At 33.2% G+C, this 21,158-nt stretch overlaps 2 protein-coding genes across 2 annotated transcripts; one reads left to right on the top strand and one right to left on the bottom strand.

The window, feature by feature from the left end:
* Window positions 1-1,625: 1,625 nt before the first annotated feature.
* On the bottom strand, window positions 1,626-4,672 carry LOC140039683 (transcription initiation factor IIE subunit beta-like). The gene is made up of 7 exons (XM_072085301.1): window positions 4,570-4,672; window positions 4,181-4,313; window positions 3,791-4,014; window positions 3,106-3,288; window positions 2,719-2,815; window positions 2,432-2,547; window positions 1,626-2,011 (listed from the first exon to the last, which is right to left on the bottom strand). The coding sequence occupies exons 2-7, from the start codon at window positions 4,311-4,313 to the stop codon at window positions 1,907-1,909; spliced, it is 858 nt and encodes a 285-aa protein (XP_071941402.1). The 5' UTR covers window positions 4,570-4,672; the 3' UTR covers window positions 1,626-1,906.
* A 43-nt stretch (window positions 4,673-4,715) lies between these two features.
* LOC140040476 (AP-4 complex subunit epsilon-1-like) lies at window positions 4,716-19,241 on the top strand. The gene is made up of 22 exons (XM_072086454.1): window positions 4,716-5,269; window positions 5,424-5,495; window positions 5,627-5,750; window positions 6,515-6,710; window positions 6,893-7,052; window positions 7,689-7,855; window positions 8,039-8,112; window positions 8,203-8,325; window positions 8,546-8,655; window positions 8,930-9,069; window positions 9,608-9,717; window positions 10,355-10,470; window positions 10,588-10,800; window positions 10,900-10,983; window positions 11,166-11,280; window positions 11,369-11,516; window positions 12,646-12,817; window positions 13,092-13,202; window positions 13,394-14,122; window positions 14,238-14,440; window positions 16,729-16,883; window positions 18,115-19,241. Exons 1-22 carry the CDS (start codon window positions 5,138-5,140, stop codon window positions 18,267-18,269), a joined length of 3,609 nt encoding a protein of 1,202 aa, XP_071942555.1. The 5' UTR covers window positions 4,716-5,137; the 3' UTR covers window positions 18,270-19,241.
* The last annotated feature ends 1,917 nt before the right edge of the window (window positions 19,242-21,158 follow it).

Here is a 21,158-nt window from a genome sequence, read left to right as displayed (position 1 = left end):
AATTTTAAATTATAGAAAATAATAATATCTATAAGCCCTATGATTATGTTGATTATTCTATGTTATACTATTCTAGTCTCTATTCCATTATAACTTCACTGAGTCTTAAATCAAAAGTATATTGTAAAAGGGGTATCTCCAGAACTTTCCCAACTTTAAGTGCGCACGTTAGAGATAAGCATCAGTGTGCCATAGATACTCATTCAATTTCGATTTCAGAATTTCATACACGTAGTGTTCCGTGAACAATCTTGTATATGAAACCGCCAAGTTTATTACCATTTCTGGAAAGTTAAATTTGGTACACTTGTGAAATTGATTTCCTATATCACCATTTGGAATACTTCCCTTGTCGCCGACATAATGGATCACTTGTTTCCAATTGTTTCCTTCTCAATACAAAGTGATGTAAAATAAACCGAAAACAATGAACGTGATTAGGCAATTGCTAATCAAACTGTATGTTTATTCTAAGTAACTTGGTTTGTCTTGAGTTACATTTTACGTTCAATACTCAAAAAGGTATCGGTATCGATAGAAGAGAAACTACCATTCTTTCGAATTTAGTTGACGCTGAGCTAATACGACTTGTCGAGATCCGTTTACGACGTGTAGAGGTCGTTTAGAGGTCTGTTTTAGACGTGTCGATGGTCATTTTGAGACGTAGCGCTATCCGTTTATGATGTGTCGAGATCCGTTTAGGACGTGTCGAGGTCATTTTATGACGTGTCGCTGGTCCCTTTACGACGTTCCGCGATCCATTTACGATGTGTCTTGATCCGTTTATGACGTGTCGATACCGTAATACAGTTATTACTCATTTACCTCGAACCAGTGCACGTAAATTAATGTTGACCGCTATACATTCAATAATAATAATTATTATGTATTTTAAAGATTATAATCAATATAATGGCAAATTACTAAAAATGACAATGCTGTACGAATCAGTTGCTGGATCTCAATAGAAATAATCTAGTTATTGTGATGTAGCCTTTAAAATACCAACCCATTTATGTGACGTTCTTAAAATATTCTGATTAAATGGAGAAAGTCTTCTTTAGCTTAATTGAGTGTTTCTCTCACGTAATTTACTAATACCATGTAAAGTACTACATAAATGATTATCTTGAATATAAGTTAATGACTTGCTTTTAGGAAAATCCAAATAACAAACAAAGGTCGCCTTGGTATTTCCCTGTCCGAGTATCGATACGTCACATCCCTGTCTGACAAACGGTTAGTCATTTTGTACAGGCTATTCATAACAATTGATGGGAAATATAGAACCTACAATTAATCTGTTGTTTATGGGTACATTGTAAGTTTACTGGGTACAAGTTAATGTCTATCAACAGCATCCAGTAACCAATTAAAATGTGGGTAGTGGCTAGTATTGCCAAGTTCATTCATCTAAAATGATGCAATACTTTCTTAACCTTTTAACGCGGCATCTTATTGTCTATTTTTTATTTATTAGCAGTCTGTACGTTTACAGATTTATTGGGCAATAATCAATCGTCATTGGTACATCATTGATTGGTCAGATGTTTACTTCTCTGACTCTCGCTCCCTGATGCAATGGTACTTAAATTATCACCATACACAAGCAATAATAAATAAAGATAAAAAGAACAAGGTATTCCATCTTTTACTGTATTTACAAAATATACATGAAATTAAGCCTTTAAAAATATCAATAAACTTCTTGATGTTTTTTTATGTAATACTATATCACACATTCATTGCTTTTATTTTAGTTGAAGTGTCAGGCATAGATCTAGTAGGGCTAGAGGCAATCCATGGATTTGGAGATTCCACTGTGAATTATGATGGCCCAGCAGCATTTGTGTTCTATTGTGTATCATTAGTGCATATGTTCATGTGTTGATCAAGATTATCAATGTCAATTGTTTCCTTCTGTATAGTCTTTCAACTGATCTGCCACATGCTCATTCAATAGTGGCTTATTTCTTCTCTTTCCACCTTTTCTTCTCTTTTGTACTGGGGTCTAAAAATATATAAGTAAAGTAAATAAATACACTGTATAAATGTACAGTATACACCAATTAATATAAATTGTTTTTACTAGATGGTACGAGAGCGCTGAGTAATCCAAGTGAATAATAACGGTGTATTGTTAGCATTTTGCAAATGTCACTCTGGTTACCATAATATACTATTTAATATCATAATTTCAGTCTACACTATCAAACTAGTTTGACAAAAAAAGTGTGATGTGTTCAAATATGGTAATGATATGCCCAAATATGGTAATGATATGCCCAAATATGGTGTATACAGAGCTTTAGATTTTATCATAAAAACAAAGAGACTGGATTACTCATTATAAAGTAATACACAAGCGACACTAGAGAATTGTCTTTACTACACTGCTAGTGAAGGTGCATCTTAAAATCAATTTACTTACAAATTTCTTAACACCTGAATCTTGCATAGACGTGATTCCCTGCTTCTTTAGATATTCATCAATTTTGTTTTCATCTATTGCATCCACTGCTGCACCTCGCCAAAGTTTCCTGAATTCTGGAATAGAAAACAAGTCACAATAAAGCAAACAACCTCTAGTATGCATTTCGGCAAATACATGCCTTTTCAGATGATTGTATATCACACATGTTTTATGTCTGTTTTCTCTTCTGGCCTTATCCTCTTGACTTGAAAGTACTCCACCCCCTTTTTTTTTCTATACTGTACCTTCTTCAACAGTAAACTGACATCCTTTGTCATTGTAAAATAATACTTTCTTCTTATCTATTGGCCGTGTAACTATGATTACCCGATCTTTTAATTCCTGAAAGTCAGAATAAATTTTATTTTAATAGTTTGTGTCACTGTACTTATCAAAATTATGTTAAAAAATTGTAGTAATATTTAATAGCGATAAAAGAAATTATTTATGTTTTTTTTACAGGTGTTAAGTACCTGTGTTGCTTTTCTCTTTTACTTTTTTCACTTTCTAATTTCTTGTCTTTAACGTTTCATATTTCTTTTATTTTTTAAGCATTACTGCTTTGAGTTTCTTTACTGTTAAAATTCAAAGTACATTAAAATAATAATGTTCAACAAAGAGGGCAGCCTCACTTCTATTTTTTTCTCTGCATGTGGTAGGCTGTCAACTACATCGTCAAATAAGATCCCTCCTTTACCATGTTGATCGTAATTGTCTAAAAGTCGTAGTAATTCTTTCCTCCCTCGAATATTAAATTTTGGTTTGTATTTATATCTTCCATCTTCAGCTGCAATCTTAGGATTATTTGGTAATGCCTGAAAAAGAAGTTAGAATATTGATTGAAAATGTGCTATGGTGAAGAGGTGGCGTGTAAACTCTTAAAGGAGGGTTAAATTGCTGAAAAGATTGATAGGAAAAAGAGTTTGAGGCTCCCTTGTATACATATAGAGTGTGTACTTTATAATAACTCAGGCCATATCTTGTTCAATTTTTGATGTTACAGCAGTTATGGGGCCTATCAGGTTTCATATGCATTCAATACAGCTTCGTTTGAGCTGCAAGAACCAAAGAAAATTGTTGAGAAAACATAAAGATAACATAGAGTAGATAAGTAGAATTGAACACAAAAATAAGCTAATAGTAATAGAATGTAGATATGTAAAGCTCTGTCTACTATCAAAGTTTGACCAAAAAAAAATTATTACATGCTCAAATATGGTAGTGATGTGCCCAAATATGGTAGTGATATGACATCATCATGTCCATATATGGGTACATCACATGTTTTGTAGACAGAGCTGAAGGAAAAAGCCTTACATCATTTGTCAACCAGGCTTTATTAGCCGTTGAAATATCCATCATGTTCGTCTCATCCAGTATTTCATCTACAGTCAGACTGTAGTTATCTCCCTTTTTAAACCGATCTCTCATAAAGTTGACAATGTTTGCTAAAATTCTAAATTTGTTCTTTGACGTTCCTTGAAACATTTTATTATTAAAGATTCCAATTTGATTTTTGTTTGCCTTCTCATTTTTAAAATCTACAAAAATAAAAACAATTATTAGATTATATTTAAATTAATATTATATAACTATTTCATAAACAATTTAAAAGGGCCAGTCAAGTGGAGAAAGAATTAAATACTCATGAAGGATTCAGCAATGAACTCATTTTAAGGACTTTAATTAATTCAAGGCAAGACTTACCTGGAAGAGGTCTCCTTTTCTTTTTAGGAGGTTGTGAGTTTGTTTCTGTTTTAGGTTTTCTCTTTTCAATTACAGGAACAGCCAATGCTCTCTTTTGAAAAGCTTCTCGTTGACTAATCAATGACTGATCCATCTAAATAAAAAATGTCTTTAAGTTACTACTAATCTATACACCATTTCAATAAGCCCAGTTTGTTATTGCTATTGCATATTGGGTGCGAAATGACTCTCAATGTGTGGCTGAAGGCTTGTAGATGGCCTTTTCTCTTTTTATGCATTCAATTATCCTAGCTTAGCATAGAATGAACTAGTAAATCGACATTCATTCAGTACTAGAACATAACATATACCTATAATTAATACAAGAAATTGATGAAGAATATAAAAACCTTGGTTATTATCTGCTTTGATATGCTGAAGTAGCTCAAATATTGACAAAAATAAACTTATTATTCAGATGGAGATACTTCGTTTCTCACACAAACATGCACACCGCCCTCTCTCTCCATTGGAACGGAGAGGTTGTTTTGTTTGTTTTGGTCCGCGGGGAATCTGCGGAAATAACAACCTGATGTAGGCCTAGTTGCCTAAAGCCTAGATAGAAGAGTAGTAGTAGAATGTAAAAATAGCTAAATATTGCTAATTATGTATTACTGCTTCTCCAATGGATTGTACTTAACAATGAACTTTGAAAGTGACAATTTATTATACGAACGTCCGTCTCACTACTGTAATCTAAGCCTAGGCAGCTAGGCTAGCTAGCCTAGCCTAGTTAGAATAGAGAGGGCCTACACGCACGATAGGCTGCCAGAGTGCACATTAACAGCGTGGCAGTGCACGCAGGGAAAAGAGCAGTTAATATATACTAAGAACTGAGCCTAGGCCTCGGCTTACATTATTTTTTAGCCATGCAATGATTGCGGTGATTGTGAGTAGGCCTAGCGAGTAGTAATCGGCATGTCGGATATAATGGAGAAAACTTTAAATTCTGTGTCAAACTTTTTCACTGGAAATTTTGGTCCACGAAATTTGGATATTTCACCAGGTTTTGATCAATTATTGCAAACAGTCAAGCGATCGGGAAAAGTGGTTAGTGTCTGCTTCTAGAAAAGCCTAATTTATTTTCCTGTAATATAGCCCAAGAAAAGAACAAACATGCATTTATCAGGGCCTCAATGTTTAAATAAAGTTGAATTGAAATTATTAAGTCTGTATATTTGTGATGATGTTTTTCTTTTTGCAGGAAGTTGACAGAATTATTGAAAAGCAAATTGATCTTTTGAAAAAGAAACTGTCTCAACCAGACAATGGAGTGGTAAATGAATAATTGTTAATTCATTTTAGTGTTTAAAAGCAGACCTTCAACTTAGAGAGTTTCAAAAAGTTCAATGTGATTTATTTAATTTTTTTCTTTGTTAGGATTATATAATTTCATTTATTTTTTAGCACAAGATCAAGGAGTACATTGTTCGTATACTATACTGTGAGATGCTTGGGCATAACACAACAGCGTGCCATATTCATGCTGTTAAATTGTCGCAACAAGCAAATCTACAAGAAAAACGAATTGGTAAATCTCAATTACAGTATTACTTATTATTAAGCACAATATTATGGATGTTGTGTGCTGGCTGGAGGTGTGGCCTAGATAATTTAACTTAATAATTAATTCAAGACCGTCTACTTAGTTTAATTTTCACGCACCTACCATATTTATAGGGTAACTTTACAAACCAATGTTACACTCTGCGTGTGGCGCAGTGTGTTGGACGTTGGACTACCGATCGTTAGACCTAGGTTCGAATCCAACTCTCGCCGCATTGCTTGTATCCGTAGGCAAGATACTTTACTTACGTTGCCTCGCTCCACCCAGGTGTATAAATGGGTACCCAGTTAGATCTAGACACAACTTTGCGCTGGTTACCGGCTGCATTATGGGAGTATGTTTCCATACGTGTTTGATCCCAAAAAATACTGGGGTAATAATCCTTGTAAAGTGCCTTTGAGTATGATTACTCATGAAAAGGGCGCTATATAAATGTGGTATTATTATTATATTATTTAAAAGTTGTGCTGTATAATCAAACAAATGAGATTAGTCATTTCTTAAAGGAAGGTTCAACACTACAACAAATTTCTGGATGGAAATAGTACTAAATTTATCTTTAATTTTTAGTTTCCATTGCCAGGTACAGTAGTTTTTACTTTATATTGTCATACAGTGGCATTTTAGGCGCCGAACTGAAATTAGTGTCCTATCTTTTGCATTACAATTTGCAATTCACCTATGTCATTAATGAATAATCTTTTTTTTTTAAACTTGATCACTGTCAGGTTACTTAGCAATATGTGTACTGTTACATGAGAATCATGAACTGTTGGTACTAATGGTGAATACCTTTCAACGTGACCTAAAGAGCACTAACTTTCTAGAAGTGTGTATGGCACTGACAGCAGTCTCGTACCTGGGCACTGCTGACATGATTCCAGTCCTTCTACCACTTATTGAGAACCTTAGCACTCATCCAAGGTAAATGGATAATAGAAAGATGAATATATAATATAAACCACCCAGCGGTAATCCAAAAAGCATAATATACTGTAAAAAGGTGTGGATAAATTATCATCAGCAAAGATAATGCAATAAAAAAGATTTACACGTTAATAATAATAATGATAATAATAATTACCGTTATATGTTATGTCACTTAGAGATGTTGTACGGAAGAAAGCTGTGATGGCGCTGTTTTCATTCTACCGAAAGTCACCAATGTTAATGGTTCAGAGTTATGACTTATTTAAAAAAGCTTTGTGCGATTCAAAACCTGCTGTAATGTCGGCTGCTTTACATGTCTTTAAGTTCTTTATAAAGGTATTTTATTTATTTATTATTTATATGTAGTTGTATCTTGTATCTCTTAAATACCACCCTGTCCTTTGTGGTCACAAAGTCTCATCAGTAGAGTGTGGAGTTTTAGCTTTACAGGTATGTTGAACAATACGCTCAGGGGATAAAGAACTAGAGGGTGAACTTCCTAATGTCTTTGAAATACAGTATAACCCCTATTAAGTGTCCCCTTAATAGGGGTGTCCCCTTAATAGGGGTGTCCACTAAATGGGGGTTAGCTGTAGTGTTAAAAGAAGTATTTCCCCTTGATTGTTTCACAGGAAAGGTTCAAATTGATAGGGGTCTTCCAAAAGAGGGGTTTTACTAAATAGAAGTGTCCCTTGAATATTGGTGTTCCAAAGGAGTTGTATTAGTGTAACGGTGGTATTTTCCTTGATGATGAGGAAACAGTAATTGATTAAGGATGTGGGTTATAGGAGAGTGAACAAAGAGTACCTAGGGATAGGAAGAAACCACTAGGAATGTTAATAGATGGAGCAGGGAGAAATAGTGAAAAAGGGTTGTTGACCTGATGGTCAGAGTGTTACATTAGTAGCTGGCAGTCAAATTCAAAACAGAATGTATGTCAACAGAGGCCTCTTCTATTAATTGTATTTATAGGAAGATTGTGACAAGTACAAAGATATTGTACCAAGCCTTGTAAAGATACTGCATCAAATTGTACATCATAAGCTACATCAGGATTTTAACTTTAATGGCATCCCTGCACCATGGACGCAAATTAACATTCTCAAAATGATGTCAACATTAGGACAAGGAGATAAAAAGTAAGTTAATTTAATTTCAACAAGGTAATGTGATTAGAAATGGCAAATTATACTGACCAAATATCTTAATCAACAAGCCCAACTACACACACAAAAGAATTATTCTTCAACATACTGTCTTAAGTTGAGAAGAAAAGTAAAATCAATGAGTAATTGGATTGATATATTATTTGTTGATAACAGGACTAGTTCTTTGATGCATGATGTTCTGTGTGATGTTCTACAACAAACCAAGCAACCCAGTTCTATTTCCTATGGTAAACAATAAACTATTTGCATTTGACTGAAATTCAAAATAGTACACAAAAATATCCGAGATGATAAATTCATAAATTGATTTTTCACAGCATTACAGTATGAATGTATTATGACGATAACGAAGATAGAGTGCACGCAGGAAATGCTGGCAGCATGCTCCAAGTGTATTGATAAATTCCTGAAATCATCCAATCACAATCTTAAATATTTGGGTAAGTTCATTGAATTCCTCCAGGTTTCAGATTTGCCATGCTCTTACAGGTATTCCTATTTTCCAGGCTTTCCCATTGGGATTTTCCAGGCTTTCCCATTGGGATTTTCCAGGCTTTCCCATTAAGAGTCTCCAGGATTGCCAGTTTTCCTGTTTTACGCCACCTACACCTATTGTGTATTCATTTCTAATGATAATTATATAACTAAAATTGTTTGTAGGTATCACTGCATTAAGCTGTATTGTGCAAGTAGACGCCACACATGCAGGTAAACATCAGATGGTGGTTATTGACTGTCTGAATGATTCAGATAATACAATACAAATTAAGGTTAGTTATTATATAATATGATGTACAACCAAGGCAATCTACAACAGGACACTAAGCTCACCTTGCCAAGATAGGAAAAGTCCTTTGATTTTAGTTCTGTCTGCGACAAATACCGAACAGAATTCTACTGTTGGGCATGGAACTGATTGATCGCCAGGGTTCACCATCCTGTTAGATTGCCTTGGTACAACTTACTATTAAAACATTTATACACAAATATATTTATATATTTATGAATTGATAGTATTTGGTTAAAAGTTATTGTGTGTCTTAGACGTTAGAGCTTCTGTATAAGATGTGTAACTCAAGTAATGTTGATGTCATCTGTAACCAGTATCTGGAATATTTGGAAAACAATAAGGATGTCTACATTAAGAAAACCATTTTACAAAGAATCTTTGAAATGGCAAACAAATATCCTTTATGATTGGTGTATGTTTAAGCATGGAGAAATAATTTATTTTTTACCATGGTAATCGTCAAACATGTACAATATTTGCAAGAAAGTCTCTCTCTAGTTTTATCAATGTGAATAAAATATAAGTGTCATTTTAGAATATTTCTGATAATAGGCTTATTCAAGACTCCTACATCAGCTTAGTATCAGTTCTTGAATTGTATGCACATATTATGTGGTTCTGTATCTAGGCCTACATTAAATTTTGTTGGCCGTGCCATAGTTTTTGATGAATTTACAACTGTGGTAGGGAGACTATTCTGTGTCATGGATTAACCCTGAGGTCAGAATGTGTAATTGGTTGGTGTAGTGTTTCTGTACTCTCAATATTATGGTTAAACATATGAAATTTTCTGGTGGAAACGATAAAAGCCTGATGAGATGAAGCTATAAATGTTCTCAAAAACTAGAAACCGAAATCAATTTCTAAGCATAAATTTCAATAGGTATTTTTGCATCATAATTTATTTGTTGTTGTACCTTATGGATGTTCACTTATGGTCAGAAGTGTATGTGGTATGTAGACACAGTCAATAAAGTGTTACTTATAGCTGGTGACCAGGTGAACGTTCAACAGAGGAATCAAATTATCACTCAAATTAAAGGTAATGAAATATATAAACATAATGCATTTTATGTCTTTAAAAAAGGAAGTTTCAAATTTGTTTATATTATATGGATAAAAACAGTGATGGATTGCAACGACAATGATACTATATTGATATAAAGTTTGCAGTACACTACATATATTTAGTTCTGAAAAGAACTGTTGAGTTTCTCAACGTTTTGATCAATATACTTTGATCATCCTTATATTCATATTCATTTATTATCCAGAAAAATAAAACAAAAAATACAAAAAGCATAAATTACATAGAACAACAACAAGCTGAGAAAAAACGCAGAACACTATCCTGGCGGATTGTCAAAAAGCAAAAATATCGCTATAAAAGACTCTCCTGATAGTGCTGGTGGCAAAATAACATTAACAAGGTTAAACATTTAACAACCCGGTAACATAGAATTTAGCCTCGAGAGAGTGAGAATGTTCAACGATCAAAGTATATTAATCGAAACGTAGAAAAACTCAACAGTTTTTTTTCAGAATTAAATATACATGGTGTACTACAAACTCAATGCCATGCAAACCTTTAGACAATAATACTATAATTTGTATAGTGCAAACTATACGAGTTATGAGTAAACACAATCTATTACAGAAGTGATGTTTTTATTATTTAGATATAGGTCGATGGAAAGATGCTGATGCTGTCCACATGCAAGCCCTCCAAGTGTACTATCAATTACTGTGTGCTACTACTATCCAATCACAAGCTTTGTTTCAAATTGCTGTGTGGGTAAGTCTGATAATGACAAATCCAAATCAGTCACATAGACTACAAATATAACACTAATAGATTTTAGAAAAATACAATAGGTCTCTCAGCTAACAGTATAGAAATCTATTTCCCCAGGTTGTTGGTGAATTTTGGCAGCCTGAGATTGGTGCCCCTGTCCAAGAAGTTCTTGATCTTCTCTGCAAACTTTTAACAGCTTGCTCGGATTGTAGCATACATTCCTCTTGGCTGGTAACTTCGTTGGGCAAGGTTCTATGCAAATCAAAAGTTACACAAATTCCTGAAGTTTTGGAGAATAAAATGAATACAAGCAATGTAGAAACAAGACAGGTATGTTAAAAAATAATGATATTATTAGAGTATTTTTCTGTGTAGTAATACATGTGTTTTCATATGTTTATATTTAAATTGTTCAATCTAACTTTTCAGAGAATATTTGAATTGAACGAACTTTGCCAAGATGTTGAATTAGTTGAAAATGTAGGGTTGGCAACTCAACAGTTAACAAATGAGGTAACTTACATAATTCTAGTTCTAGTTGTCCCATGACCTAGAGGATCATAGGGCGTGGCAGATGAGGTACAATAGTACTCATCATGATACCTATCTCCTCATAATTATACAGTAATAACATAATATTTAATCAATTTTTTTACCCAATGTTTATGCCATCTAATGTTAATTACACTTTTCAGGTAGATAGCACGTTGTCTTTCTTAGATGAATATGTAAGTGACGCATTGGATGAAGGGGCTACCCCATACATACCAAGACAACAAAGACACACCGAACGCAATAGAAGAGTTGTTAGTAAGTTTAAAATAACTAAGATAAAAATGCCATATAACTGTCCACACCTATTCTATACAAGGAAGTTATATATTGTTTTTAATTACAGGTGCAACACTTCTTGGTGGTCTTAAGTTCGAACCATACCAAAGTCCTACTACATCTCTTGCCAGCACCAGTACACCACCAAAAAGTTTCAATATATTGGACAACACATCAACACAGGGATCAGATAACTCATCAAAACCTGATGAAAGGTAATCATAGTCTACATTTGCAAATTTACCTCCAAGTTGAAGATGTTTCTGCTGAAGGTTTTCATGCTACAGAATCACAAGACTAAAAAGACTGCTATTTGAATTTAAAAACCTTGGGAAACTAGTTTTTCAAGAAGCGACACAGCCTAACTTGTACAAACTAGTTTTATGCAGTTTGCTGAAGTTTGTCAACTAGGGCCTGTTCGTATGGGTTGAAAATACCAGCTTATTCCCGATTTCCGTTCGCGTGATCCAATTAACTTTTGCCTCAGGCTACAAAAAATTCGAGGTAAAATGTTCACCAAATTTGCAGGTTATTTCAGCGATAATCCAATTATACTCGGCCTTCGAGGATAATAAATCTCCGATAGAGGCAATGTGTCAAATTTTGACAAACGTTCGCTGCCTAGGCCCGTCATTTCTCCTACGAAGCTCTTCCATACATGCTTCGAGAGCGATCGTCAGCTGGTGCTGTCCTTGTTGGTGTAGACCGCTTAGTAGGCCTAGCTGGTCGGGGAGCCGCTGGTCGGTGGTGTTTCCGTCGTGTAACATTGGGCTCAAATTCTTCGTCAATGAGTAAAATAATGGTCGTCAGGAGAAGGCATATTTCGGCAGGATTATCGGCGTTAAGAGGCATAAGGTTTGTCGCAAGGATAAGCAGTGTAAAAGGTAGCAAGTAATTGTTATTGTAAAGAAAGATCGCGAGTAAAAAATATACAACACGAAACTAGCGTGCGAAAATGGGGTCGTGGGTTGTAAAGACAACTGACCTTAAAACGTAATTTCCGGTTTGTGATTCGTCGATTAAGCATTTAAGCAGTTAAATATTTCAAGTACGAACAACGCTCAATTTATAACCCGAGGCATGGGTGAAATTAAGCGCTTATTTTAACCACCGTACGAACACGACCCTAGTCTACATTAACCAATCCTTTATTGCCAAACTCGTAGTTTAAGATTGCTTGTTTCCAAGAACATACAGTACCATAATATAATAATAATAATATGTTTTGTATTGAAAAATGCCACACTTCTTTGTATTGAATTTATCATATCAATAATTTCTGCTATGAGATGAGATAAACTTCTTATTAGTGTTATAATTAAGTTTTTATGTTATTATCCGCAGCACTGACAGTTTGCAGCTAGGAGATGTTAGACAAGTCTGGAACAAGAAAGGCTATGTGAAGACGTCTGTTACAAAGATTAGTATTGAGGTTGAATCAAACACAGATATTTCTAATCAAGATTCAACTGTATTTCAACCAATGTCCAAGAGCAAAGTTAAAGCCCCTGCCATGGTTAGTATTACTTGTAGATCCATGAAATGTATTTGTTTTTATGAATTTTAACTAATTGTATATTATGTTGTAATTTGGGGGGGGGGGGGGCATTAAGCCCAACACTTATTCAGTGGACACTTACAAGAGGCAATATATGTCTTAATACCACAGCAAACTCCTACCCTATATAGAAACACTTGTTGGGTCCTGAAGATGGATAACTAAAGTGAGTTCTAGGCAGTTATTCTATATATAATTACGATACATTTTGTTATATATTTGTTTTATTTAGTTGAGTTCAGCTTCTGCATCAGCAATACAAAGTGAGGAATCAGTCACCAATCAAGAAAAACAATTATTAGCAGATAAACTATTTGGTGGAATGTCAAACCAACAGGTTGACGTAAGTATGTCGAAGTAGTAAGCTTCTATCATGAAATGTATAGACAGTGTACTCTACTTGAGTTTGTAAGCATATTGCTGTTCATAATAAAGAAAAGTATTATTTACAGTATACTACTCTTTTATTACCACAGTACTGTAATAATGGTTTTACTTTAGCTATATTTATTAAATAAGTTATACATTTTTCAGAATGGCATTTCAATTCGATCATTGGATGAAGTAGATCGAAATACTGATCGTTTGGTAGACAAAGATGTTACCATGATTACCGATTTAAATCTTCTTGATCTTGACAATGACAGAAAACTTGATCCTGAGTCATATGAACAGGATGTATCACATGATAACAGTCAACACTCACATGATGAAACTATGATATCACATGAAAACAATCGTGTGGTACATGATTTAAATATTGTGTCACATGATGATATGTTACATGCTACCTCTAATATTCCACATGATCTGTTTAATGCATCACATTATACAGACAAACAGCTGGATATTGAAGAAAATATGAACATTGTCGAAGAGATTAATATACCAAAGCAAAATAGTATAGCCAATATGCCAGATTCTGATGCAATAGGTAGCTTTGACAAATCTTTACCAAATTTGATGTATTTAGCTGAATCTGAAAAGAGTGCAATAATTCCAAATGCTAATCTAGCAACAAACAACCACACACATTTGTTAGACAAGGATGATGATGTCATACCAGCGATCCCAGAATCTCTAAAATGTTACCCTTCATCATCAACGCATCATGAGTTGTGTATGAATGATGTCATGTCTTTAAGAATGTGCAGAATTTGGAAGCCAGACTGTTTTGTAGTCATTTTCTTCTTAGTCAACAAAAGCAGAAATTTTAATGTGACAGATATTGAAATTATACTTAACTGTCCCAGTAATCTAAAGGTAAATTTCATTTATTTTGTTACTTATTCCACTGTAAATTAAGAAAATATATAACAAATTGTATGGTAAACATACATTGAGCTGTCATGTTGATATACTTTCTTTATATTTTCAGTGTTCTATAAATGACCAAGAAATAAATAAATGGAATATGGAGAGTTTATCCCCTAGTTCAGTAGAAAATATAGCTATATATTTCAAGTATAAATCACCATCATTAAACATGAACTTAGGAGGTCATCTGTGTTTCCGAGATACTAATAAAAAACAACAGAAGTTGTTTTTCTCAACTGATATCACTTTGACAGATTTTATCAGGTAAATATATTAATTATGGCTGCCAATATTAGTGCCAGTATGTGTGGCCCATCTCAAATTTTTACCATTTTTCCTCTATGTTCTACTTCAACCAACCAAAATAAATTGAGAGAACCTTGTTGGATGGGTCCAGGGGTTGCATTTTGAGAATGTGCTCCAGCCTTTTGACAGCTTTTTGATATCTCTGTTTGACAGAATATTATATGTTAAAACACTCTCCCTTTGAAAAATCTTGGATCCTCCAATGTTGTCAATGAGACAGATAGAAAGCCTATATAGAGAATTATACAGCATAACATTTCATGCCCACCTCAAGATATTTGTCTTCATCTTTCCGGGAATCTGCCTTCATTCTCTGACCTATTATCATTGCATTGTATTTTTCCTTACCTTTTTTGTCAGTGTAGATAAATGATGCATGGAACTGATATTTTATAATAGAAATATACCTACCCCATTGTCATTGTCTATCCATAGAATTCTAATCAATAAAATGGAATGCTATGGCATACGTGGTATTGTGTTAGACTGGTTCAGAAGTTACCTAAACCACAGAACTCAGTATGTTACTATTGAATCACACAAATCAATAAAAAGAGAAGTAAAAGTTGGTGTTCCACAGGGATCTATCATTGGCCCATAGCTATTTTTGTTATTTATAAATGCCATATTTTGTGTAAGCAAAGTTGTCGAACTTATCATATTCGTGGACGATACAAACATATTCCTCAAACATAATGACCCCATAGTTGCATGTAATATACAAAACTGCGAATTACAACGACTAACCACTTGGTTTAGAGCTAACAAACTCTCAATTAATACAAATAAAACTAAATATATAATCTTTAGAGGGCGCCAGAATTTAACCGACTTCACAGACATGCAACTATACGTAAATAACACCACACTCGAAGAGGTAACCCATATCAAATTCTTAGGAGTTACCTTAGACAAATTTTTGTCCTTCTGTACCCATATTAATGGCATTGCAAACAAAGTTTCAAAGATAATAGGAATTCTGAATAAATTAAAGTATTTTTTACCATATATGACTCTATTGCAAATTTATAAATCTATAATCCTTCCCCATTTAACGTATGCAATAGTAGTATGGGGCTCCTTCGGACCAAGTAAATTAAACCGACTTCACATCCTCCAGAAAAAAGCACTACGAATTATATGCAAAGTCCACTATCAACATCCTTCCCAACCGCTATTTATACAAACCAACACATTAAATATATTCGATCTTTATGAAAAACATATGGCAATACTACTCTTCCAATTTTATAATAAACAGCTCCCAATTACGTTTGTCACTTACTTTCAAACAATTGAATCAACACATAATTATGATACCAGGAATAAAAAAAAGTATACCACTGTACTAAAAAGAACCAAAATAGGACAACAGAGTATATGCTATAGGGGTGCCAAGACATGGAATAGCCTTGAAAACTCAGCAAGAGAAATCAAGAGTATAGGACTATTTAAAAAAACCATTCATACTAATCTCCTCAAAAAATATTCTAATACCTAAAATCACAACGTATTATGAACAAAATATTTTTCATTATCGATTTCTTTTTTTTTTTTTTTTATGAATGATCTATTCTGGTCATATTTTTTAAATTGTTATTACATGTATAATAATATATATATATATTTTTTTATTCAACTGTCATTTATGATTATTGCTTATTGTCTCTATTGTTTACATATATATTTACTAATTGTTATTGTTTTTATTGTAATTTATTTATTTATTTATTTTTTCCAATTTTCAATTCTTACATAGGACATCACATTTTAAAGCTTTGCTTATAGTGATGCCCGATTCAATCAATCAATATATAACTTTTGCTTAAAACCATGTTCAACTGTAGGCCGTTGCCAATATACAGTAATCTCCCTAAACAATGCTACTTTTAATACTTACAATATTATATGTTTTCATCTTTTCCATTGATTGTAAACCTCTAACTAAACTTTCCAGTATTTTATTATTCAACTTCTGTTTCCAATAATAGTCAATATAAACAATTAATTTTTATTTTTATCATTACTGTAAATAATCATTGTATATATTTTATAATTTATATTTATATTGGTCTTGTTTTTTTTGTTTGTAAAAATCTACTGTAATATTATACCTTATTGTGGTTACCATTATAACAAATGTACGATTGATTGAATAAAGTTCACATATAGTAAAAAAAAAGGCATGTAAAAAAAATTTAAGATTAACAATTTCTATAAACACCTCACTATGTTTTTGATTTCAGGCCTCTGCAACTTACTACAGATGAGTTTGGTAAAAAGTGGCAGAGTTCAATGCTTGAAAGCAAGTTAAACATTGAGAAAAGTAGATGGAAAAATATTGAGCAGTTACTAGAAGCGCTAACCACAAAGCTAAACTTTCACCAGGTGCAAATTATAGGCAAGTTAAATCATGCAGGATTTTTTTCGTCAATGGTTTATTCTACTGATTATTGTTAAATAGGAAATGGAAATGGTTAACTTCAAAACAGTGAAGAGAGATATTAGCATAGATTCCAACTGTCCCGCTTTCGGCGGGATTGTCCCGCTTTTTGATGTTGTGTCCCGCTGTCCCGCTGGACCCCTGAATTGTCCCGCTTTCAAAATATTTAATAAGTAAACAAAAATAACGAAATAATATTTTGGAAACTACGATTAAACGACGATACGCCTTTAAATTTCATAAACAATCAAATACGAACGAGTATGATTGTTCCTTATCATCTGCAGTCATAACTCACTCGCATCGCATCATAGTCCATGCTCGTATGTAAGACGTCGGTGGTCCAGCTAGAATGGAACCCAGCAGACTCTACGCGCGCTAAGGCAAAAATGCCTACAAAAGGCCAACAATTTTCTTTCGCCAAATCAATTTATGTTTAGCAAAATAAAAATTCGTAATTTTGATTTAAAATACAAATTGTTTAGCAATTATTGTTTAAAATGTTCTTTTTCGTTAATGCGAATGTATATCTATTGTTTTGTAAAATTATATATAAATAATCAACTCGTTGGTATTGTGGTACATTCCACTTACGACGTGCTGCAGAGCCGGCCCAGCCTGGTGTCTGTGACCAACCACAACAACCGTTTGGCTCGCACGATAAATACACGTGGTGATTTTTACAAGAGGGGTATAGTGTGTGTACATTAAATGGAATTTCCATTTTTTGGGGTTTTTTTTGGCTCTAAGGTGGGAGGTCTGGCTCAAAAGTGGGACCGAATCGTCTCACCAAAAGGGGGACGAATCGTCCCGGGCCGAATTCCTACATACACTCAAATAAACCAACAAATCCCCCCCCCCCCCCCAAAAAATCGAGATGTCCCGCTTTTTAACGTGCAGGGGTTGGAATGTCTGTATTAGTAGTAAACTCTGTCTACACTATCACATTAGTTTGACAAAAAAGTGTGCTGTGACCAATATGGTAGGGATATGATGTTATCATGACCATATTATTTGTGCACATCACATTTTTTTTTCACATAAAGTTTGATAGTGTAGACAGAGCTTCAGAATTGTTATCATTGTTATTAATAACCATTGTGGAGTTGCTTGATTGCTTTTAAAGTTTAATCATACTATATTTCACAGGCAAAGGTTTAAAAAAACGTTTTATTTTTTTCAATTTCAGGTGAAGAAGGTATAGCATCGGGGTCAATATTAGACTCCACTCCATGCTTACTTCATGTCAATTTCAATGTGAAATCCATCCAGCTCTGGTTCAGAACAACTAGCAAACTAATGGCAGAATGTCTGGTTCAGGAGACTAAGAAATTGTTCAAGTAGTACCAGGTCTTTCTAATTAACATATGAAGTTTAAAAACCTCTTGAATAAAAAAAAAACAAACCCTCCAATGAAGATGAATTAATAATTAGTGATTGTAAAAACAAATTAAATGTTTAACCATAACCCATGTGCAGCTATTACTCATAAAAGAAAATTGAGAAGACTCATTTTAAACCAAATAGAAAACACTATAGATGTTAATAATGCTCATAATATTCTCAATATCATGGAAACACAAACAAAGCCAAGGAACTTTAGTGTAGCCTGTTTTAATTCCAGAAGTCTGAACATTGTATCAACCTGTTGTAGGCCCCAACGTTATTAGCAAGACCGCTATCTAGAAATAATTACATTTGATAAGCAATAGTTAAAATATTGTAATAACTGATGAATTAATTATATACATATTATTACATATATATTAGGCAATCAGAGTACAATCAAAATGGTTTACATTAGACATGAATGTAACTTTTTTTTAAGTCATGTAAAGGTATAGAATAGTAATATAGTATAGACTTTTTGCATATTATTATTGATTATAATTAATGAATATTTTGTATATTATAACCTGTCCATTATCACAGCTTGTACACTATATTTCTTTTTTTTTATCCCCTGAAATTCAGTCATCCATTTTCAAACAAATATTGTGGTTAGATTTGTAGATAATTCAGATTCAAGGGCGGATTAAAGGCAGGAAGCCAATGGTCAAAACCCAGTCAACAGGTTGTGTTAAATTTTGTTGGTTGAAAACAAAAATTTTCAAAATCTATACATATTTAGTGTATCATAAATGTGCTCATATATACAGTATTATACAATATGTTGATATTAATAATCTAGTATAGAAAAAAAAAGACAATAATATAAAAAGAAAAATAAATAAAAACTAATAACTATAAAAACAATCAAGTGTTTGAGATAAACTGCTCACTGGTTCTCTATGACAGTACTTTGTGTCGCTGAATAAAGTGCCGAAATATATCTGATGTTTTAGCCAATCTTTGAGAATTAATATAATGTAACAAAGGATAATGATACAAATAATCAGTTACAAATAAATTAATTACTCGGTTTTATCCATTTCTGAAAAGTTATAGAACTTTACTGAAGAAATGTGAATTTCAAAAATATGATTTGATTAATATTTCTTTAATTTGTACTTTTTATCATATCTTGTAATGCATGAACTGAAAATAGTGGTGTAACGCATATGAGCGCTCACTGGCCAAACCCAGGGGCCTGGAGCTCGAGGGCCTTGCAGCAGTTCAAAAAAACCCCTTAAAACCAGGTATTAAACTATGTCAAAAAAATCATGAAAAGCCTAAAAACACCAATTATTTTACTATTTATATTACTATAAAAGGTCAAATAAATTATAATGTATTGATAATCGTCCTCTATATTGACTAACTAATGTCAGGGTCTCAAATCAATAAGAGTATGGATTGATAATGACAATTGCTAATTAAAGAAACCATTTTGTCTATTTAAAACTTTACCTTGAACTGGCTATGCTGCAGTACAGTATTAATTTATTAATTTCATTATTGATTACAATGCAATATATATACATTGGCTGCCGGCGCCATAAGCAAATTGCATCTATCATACTATAAAGAAGCTGTACTGCTAGTATCATTAGTTAAATTTGCATGGAAATTAGAGGATTATTAGTACAGTACAAACTTGTTAGACTCCCTATTGGTCTAGTAATATTGGGTGAGATTCCAGCCATCTGTTTTATAGATGACGCATGCTCCTGTTTCCTTTTTACGAGTGTCCTACTAATTTTGACACCTCAGACTGGTAGAATTATTTGATCAGATCCCATCTAGGTTCTTTTTATGCCTCCCCTTATTGTTTGATGTGACCTTCGTAATAGATTAACCATGTATGATTTGTATACGTAAATCATTTATATGCTGTTTATATTGACTAGTATGATTGTGCAAAAGTGGCAACAAAATCAATAGAGTGTACAAAGAATGATTATAACAATATTTATAATTATATTGATGTGCTGCATATGAATATTGTAGCTCGTTCTCGGCACTGTATCTATAATGTTTACAGTATCATAAGCAAATCACATGTGACACCTGTATCATGGGCAATAAGCCTAACCTTAACAGAATGAGATGCACATGTGATACTGTGCATATACTTGTATTACAGAATTTGCCTATGACACAAGAACAGCCTTGCAAGTATGGCTACCAGCTTAAATGTAATTATCCGAGGCAATGCATGACTGTCTTTTTGTTTAGGATGGAGGTCTTTAGAATTGGAAACCTCACAAAAGTTGTAGTTATAAGCATGACCAAATGGTTTTTAGAAAGTATTGTTAGTTCAATGATTGGTTAATAAGATTATAAACACATTCAACGCCCAGCAGCTGTATAGGTAATGAAAATTGTCCATTTAAAAATGGTGATTCAATTTTGTTAAATTGCTTGTACAGGAGCTGGAATTTAAGAATAGAGATTATAAAATAGAATAGAAGCATAGATAGAATGACATTTATTTCACATAAGTTCATGTGAACCAGCAGTATGCAATCAATGATAATGAAACTACTTATTATAACATAACAAGATACAGATTGCCTGATTGATGGATAGTGATTTAGAGATTTATTCTAACCATAGCCTGATGTTGAATATTGCCTTACCGACACATTATTGATCGATGAGCAAACACGTTTATCAAATGAATATATTCAAAGTGTAGTTAGAGTATACATTGAGATATCGACTCAAGCTGAGTATATACTAGGATAGGATACACTAAATTACAATATGCTTTCCTTTATATGAAATTATTGTATGATTTTATTATTGTAGATAGAATAACAAGTTTTAAAGTGTATTTAAATGGAAAAC

This window comes from Antedon mediterranea, chromosome 2 (genome assembly GCF_964355755.1).
Source record: "Antedon mediterranea chromosome 2, ecAntMedi1.1, whole genome shotgun sequence".
Taxonomy (NCBI): Eukaryota; Metazoa; Echinodermata; class Crinoidea; order Comatulida; family Antedonidae; genus Antedon; species Antedon mediterranea.
Note: the sequence above shows the minus strand (reverse complement) of the source record. Positions and strands in the feature narration are given on the sequence as shown.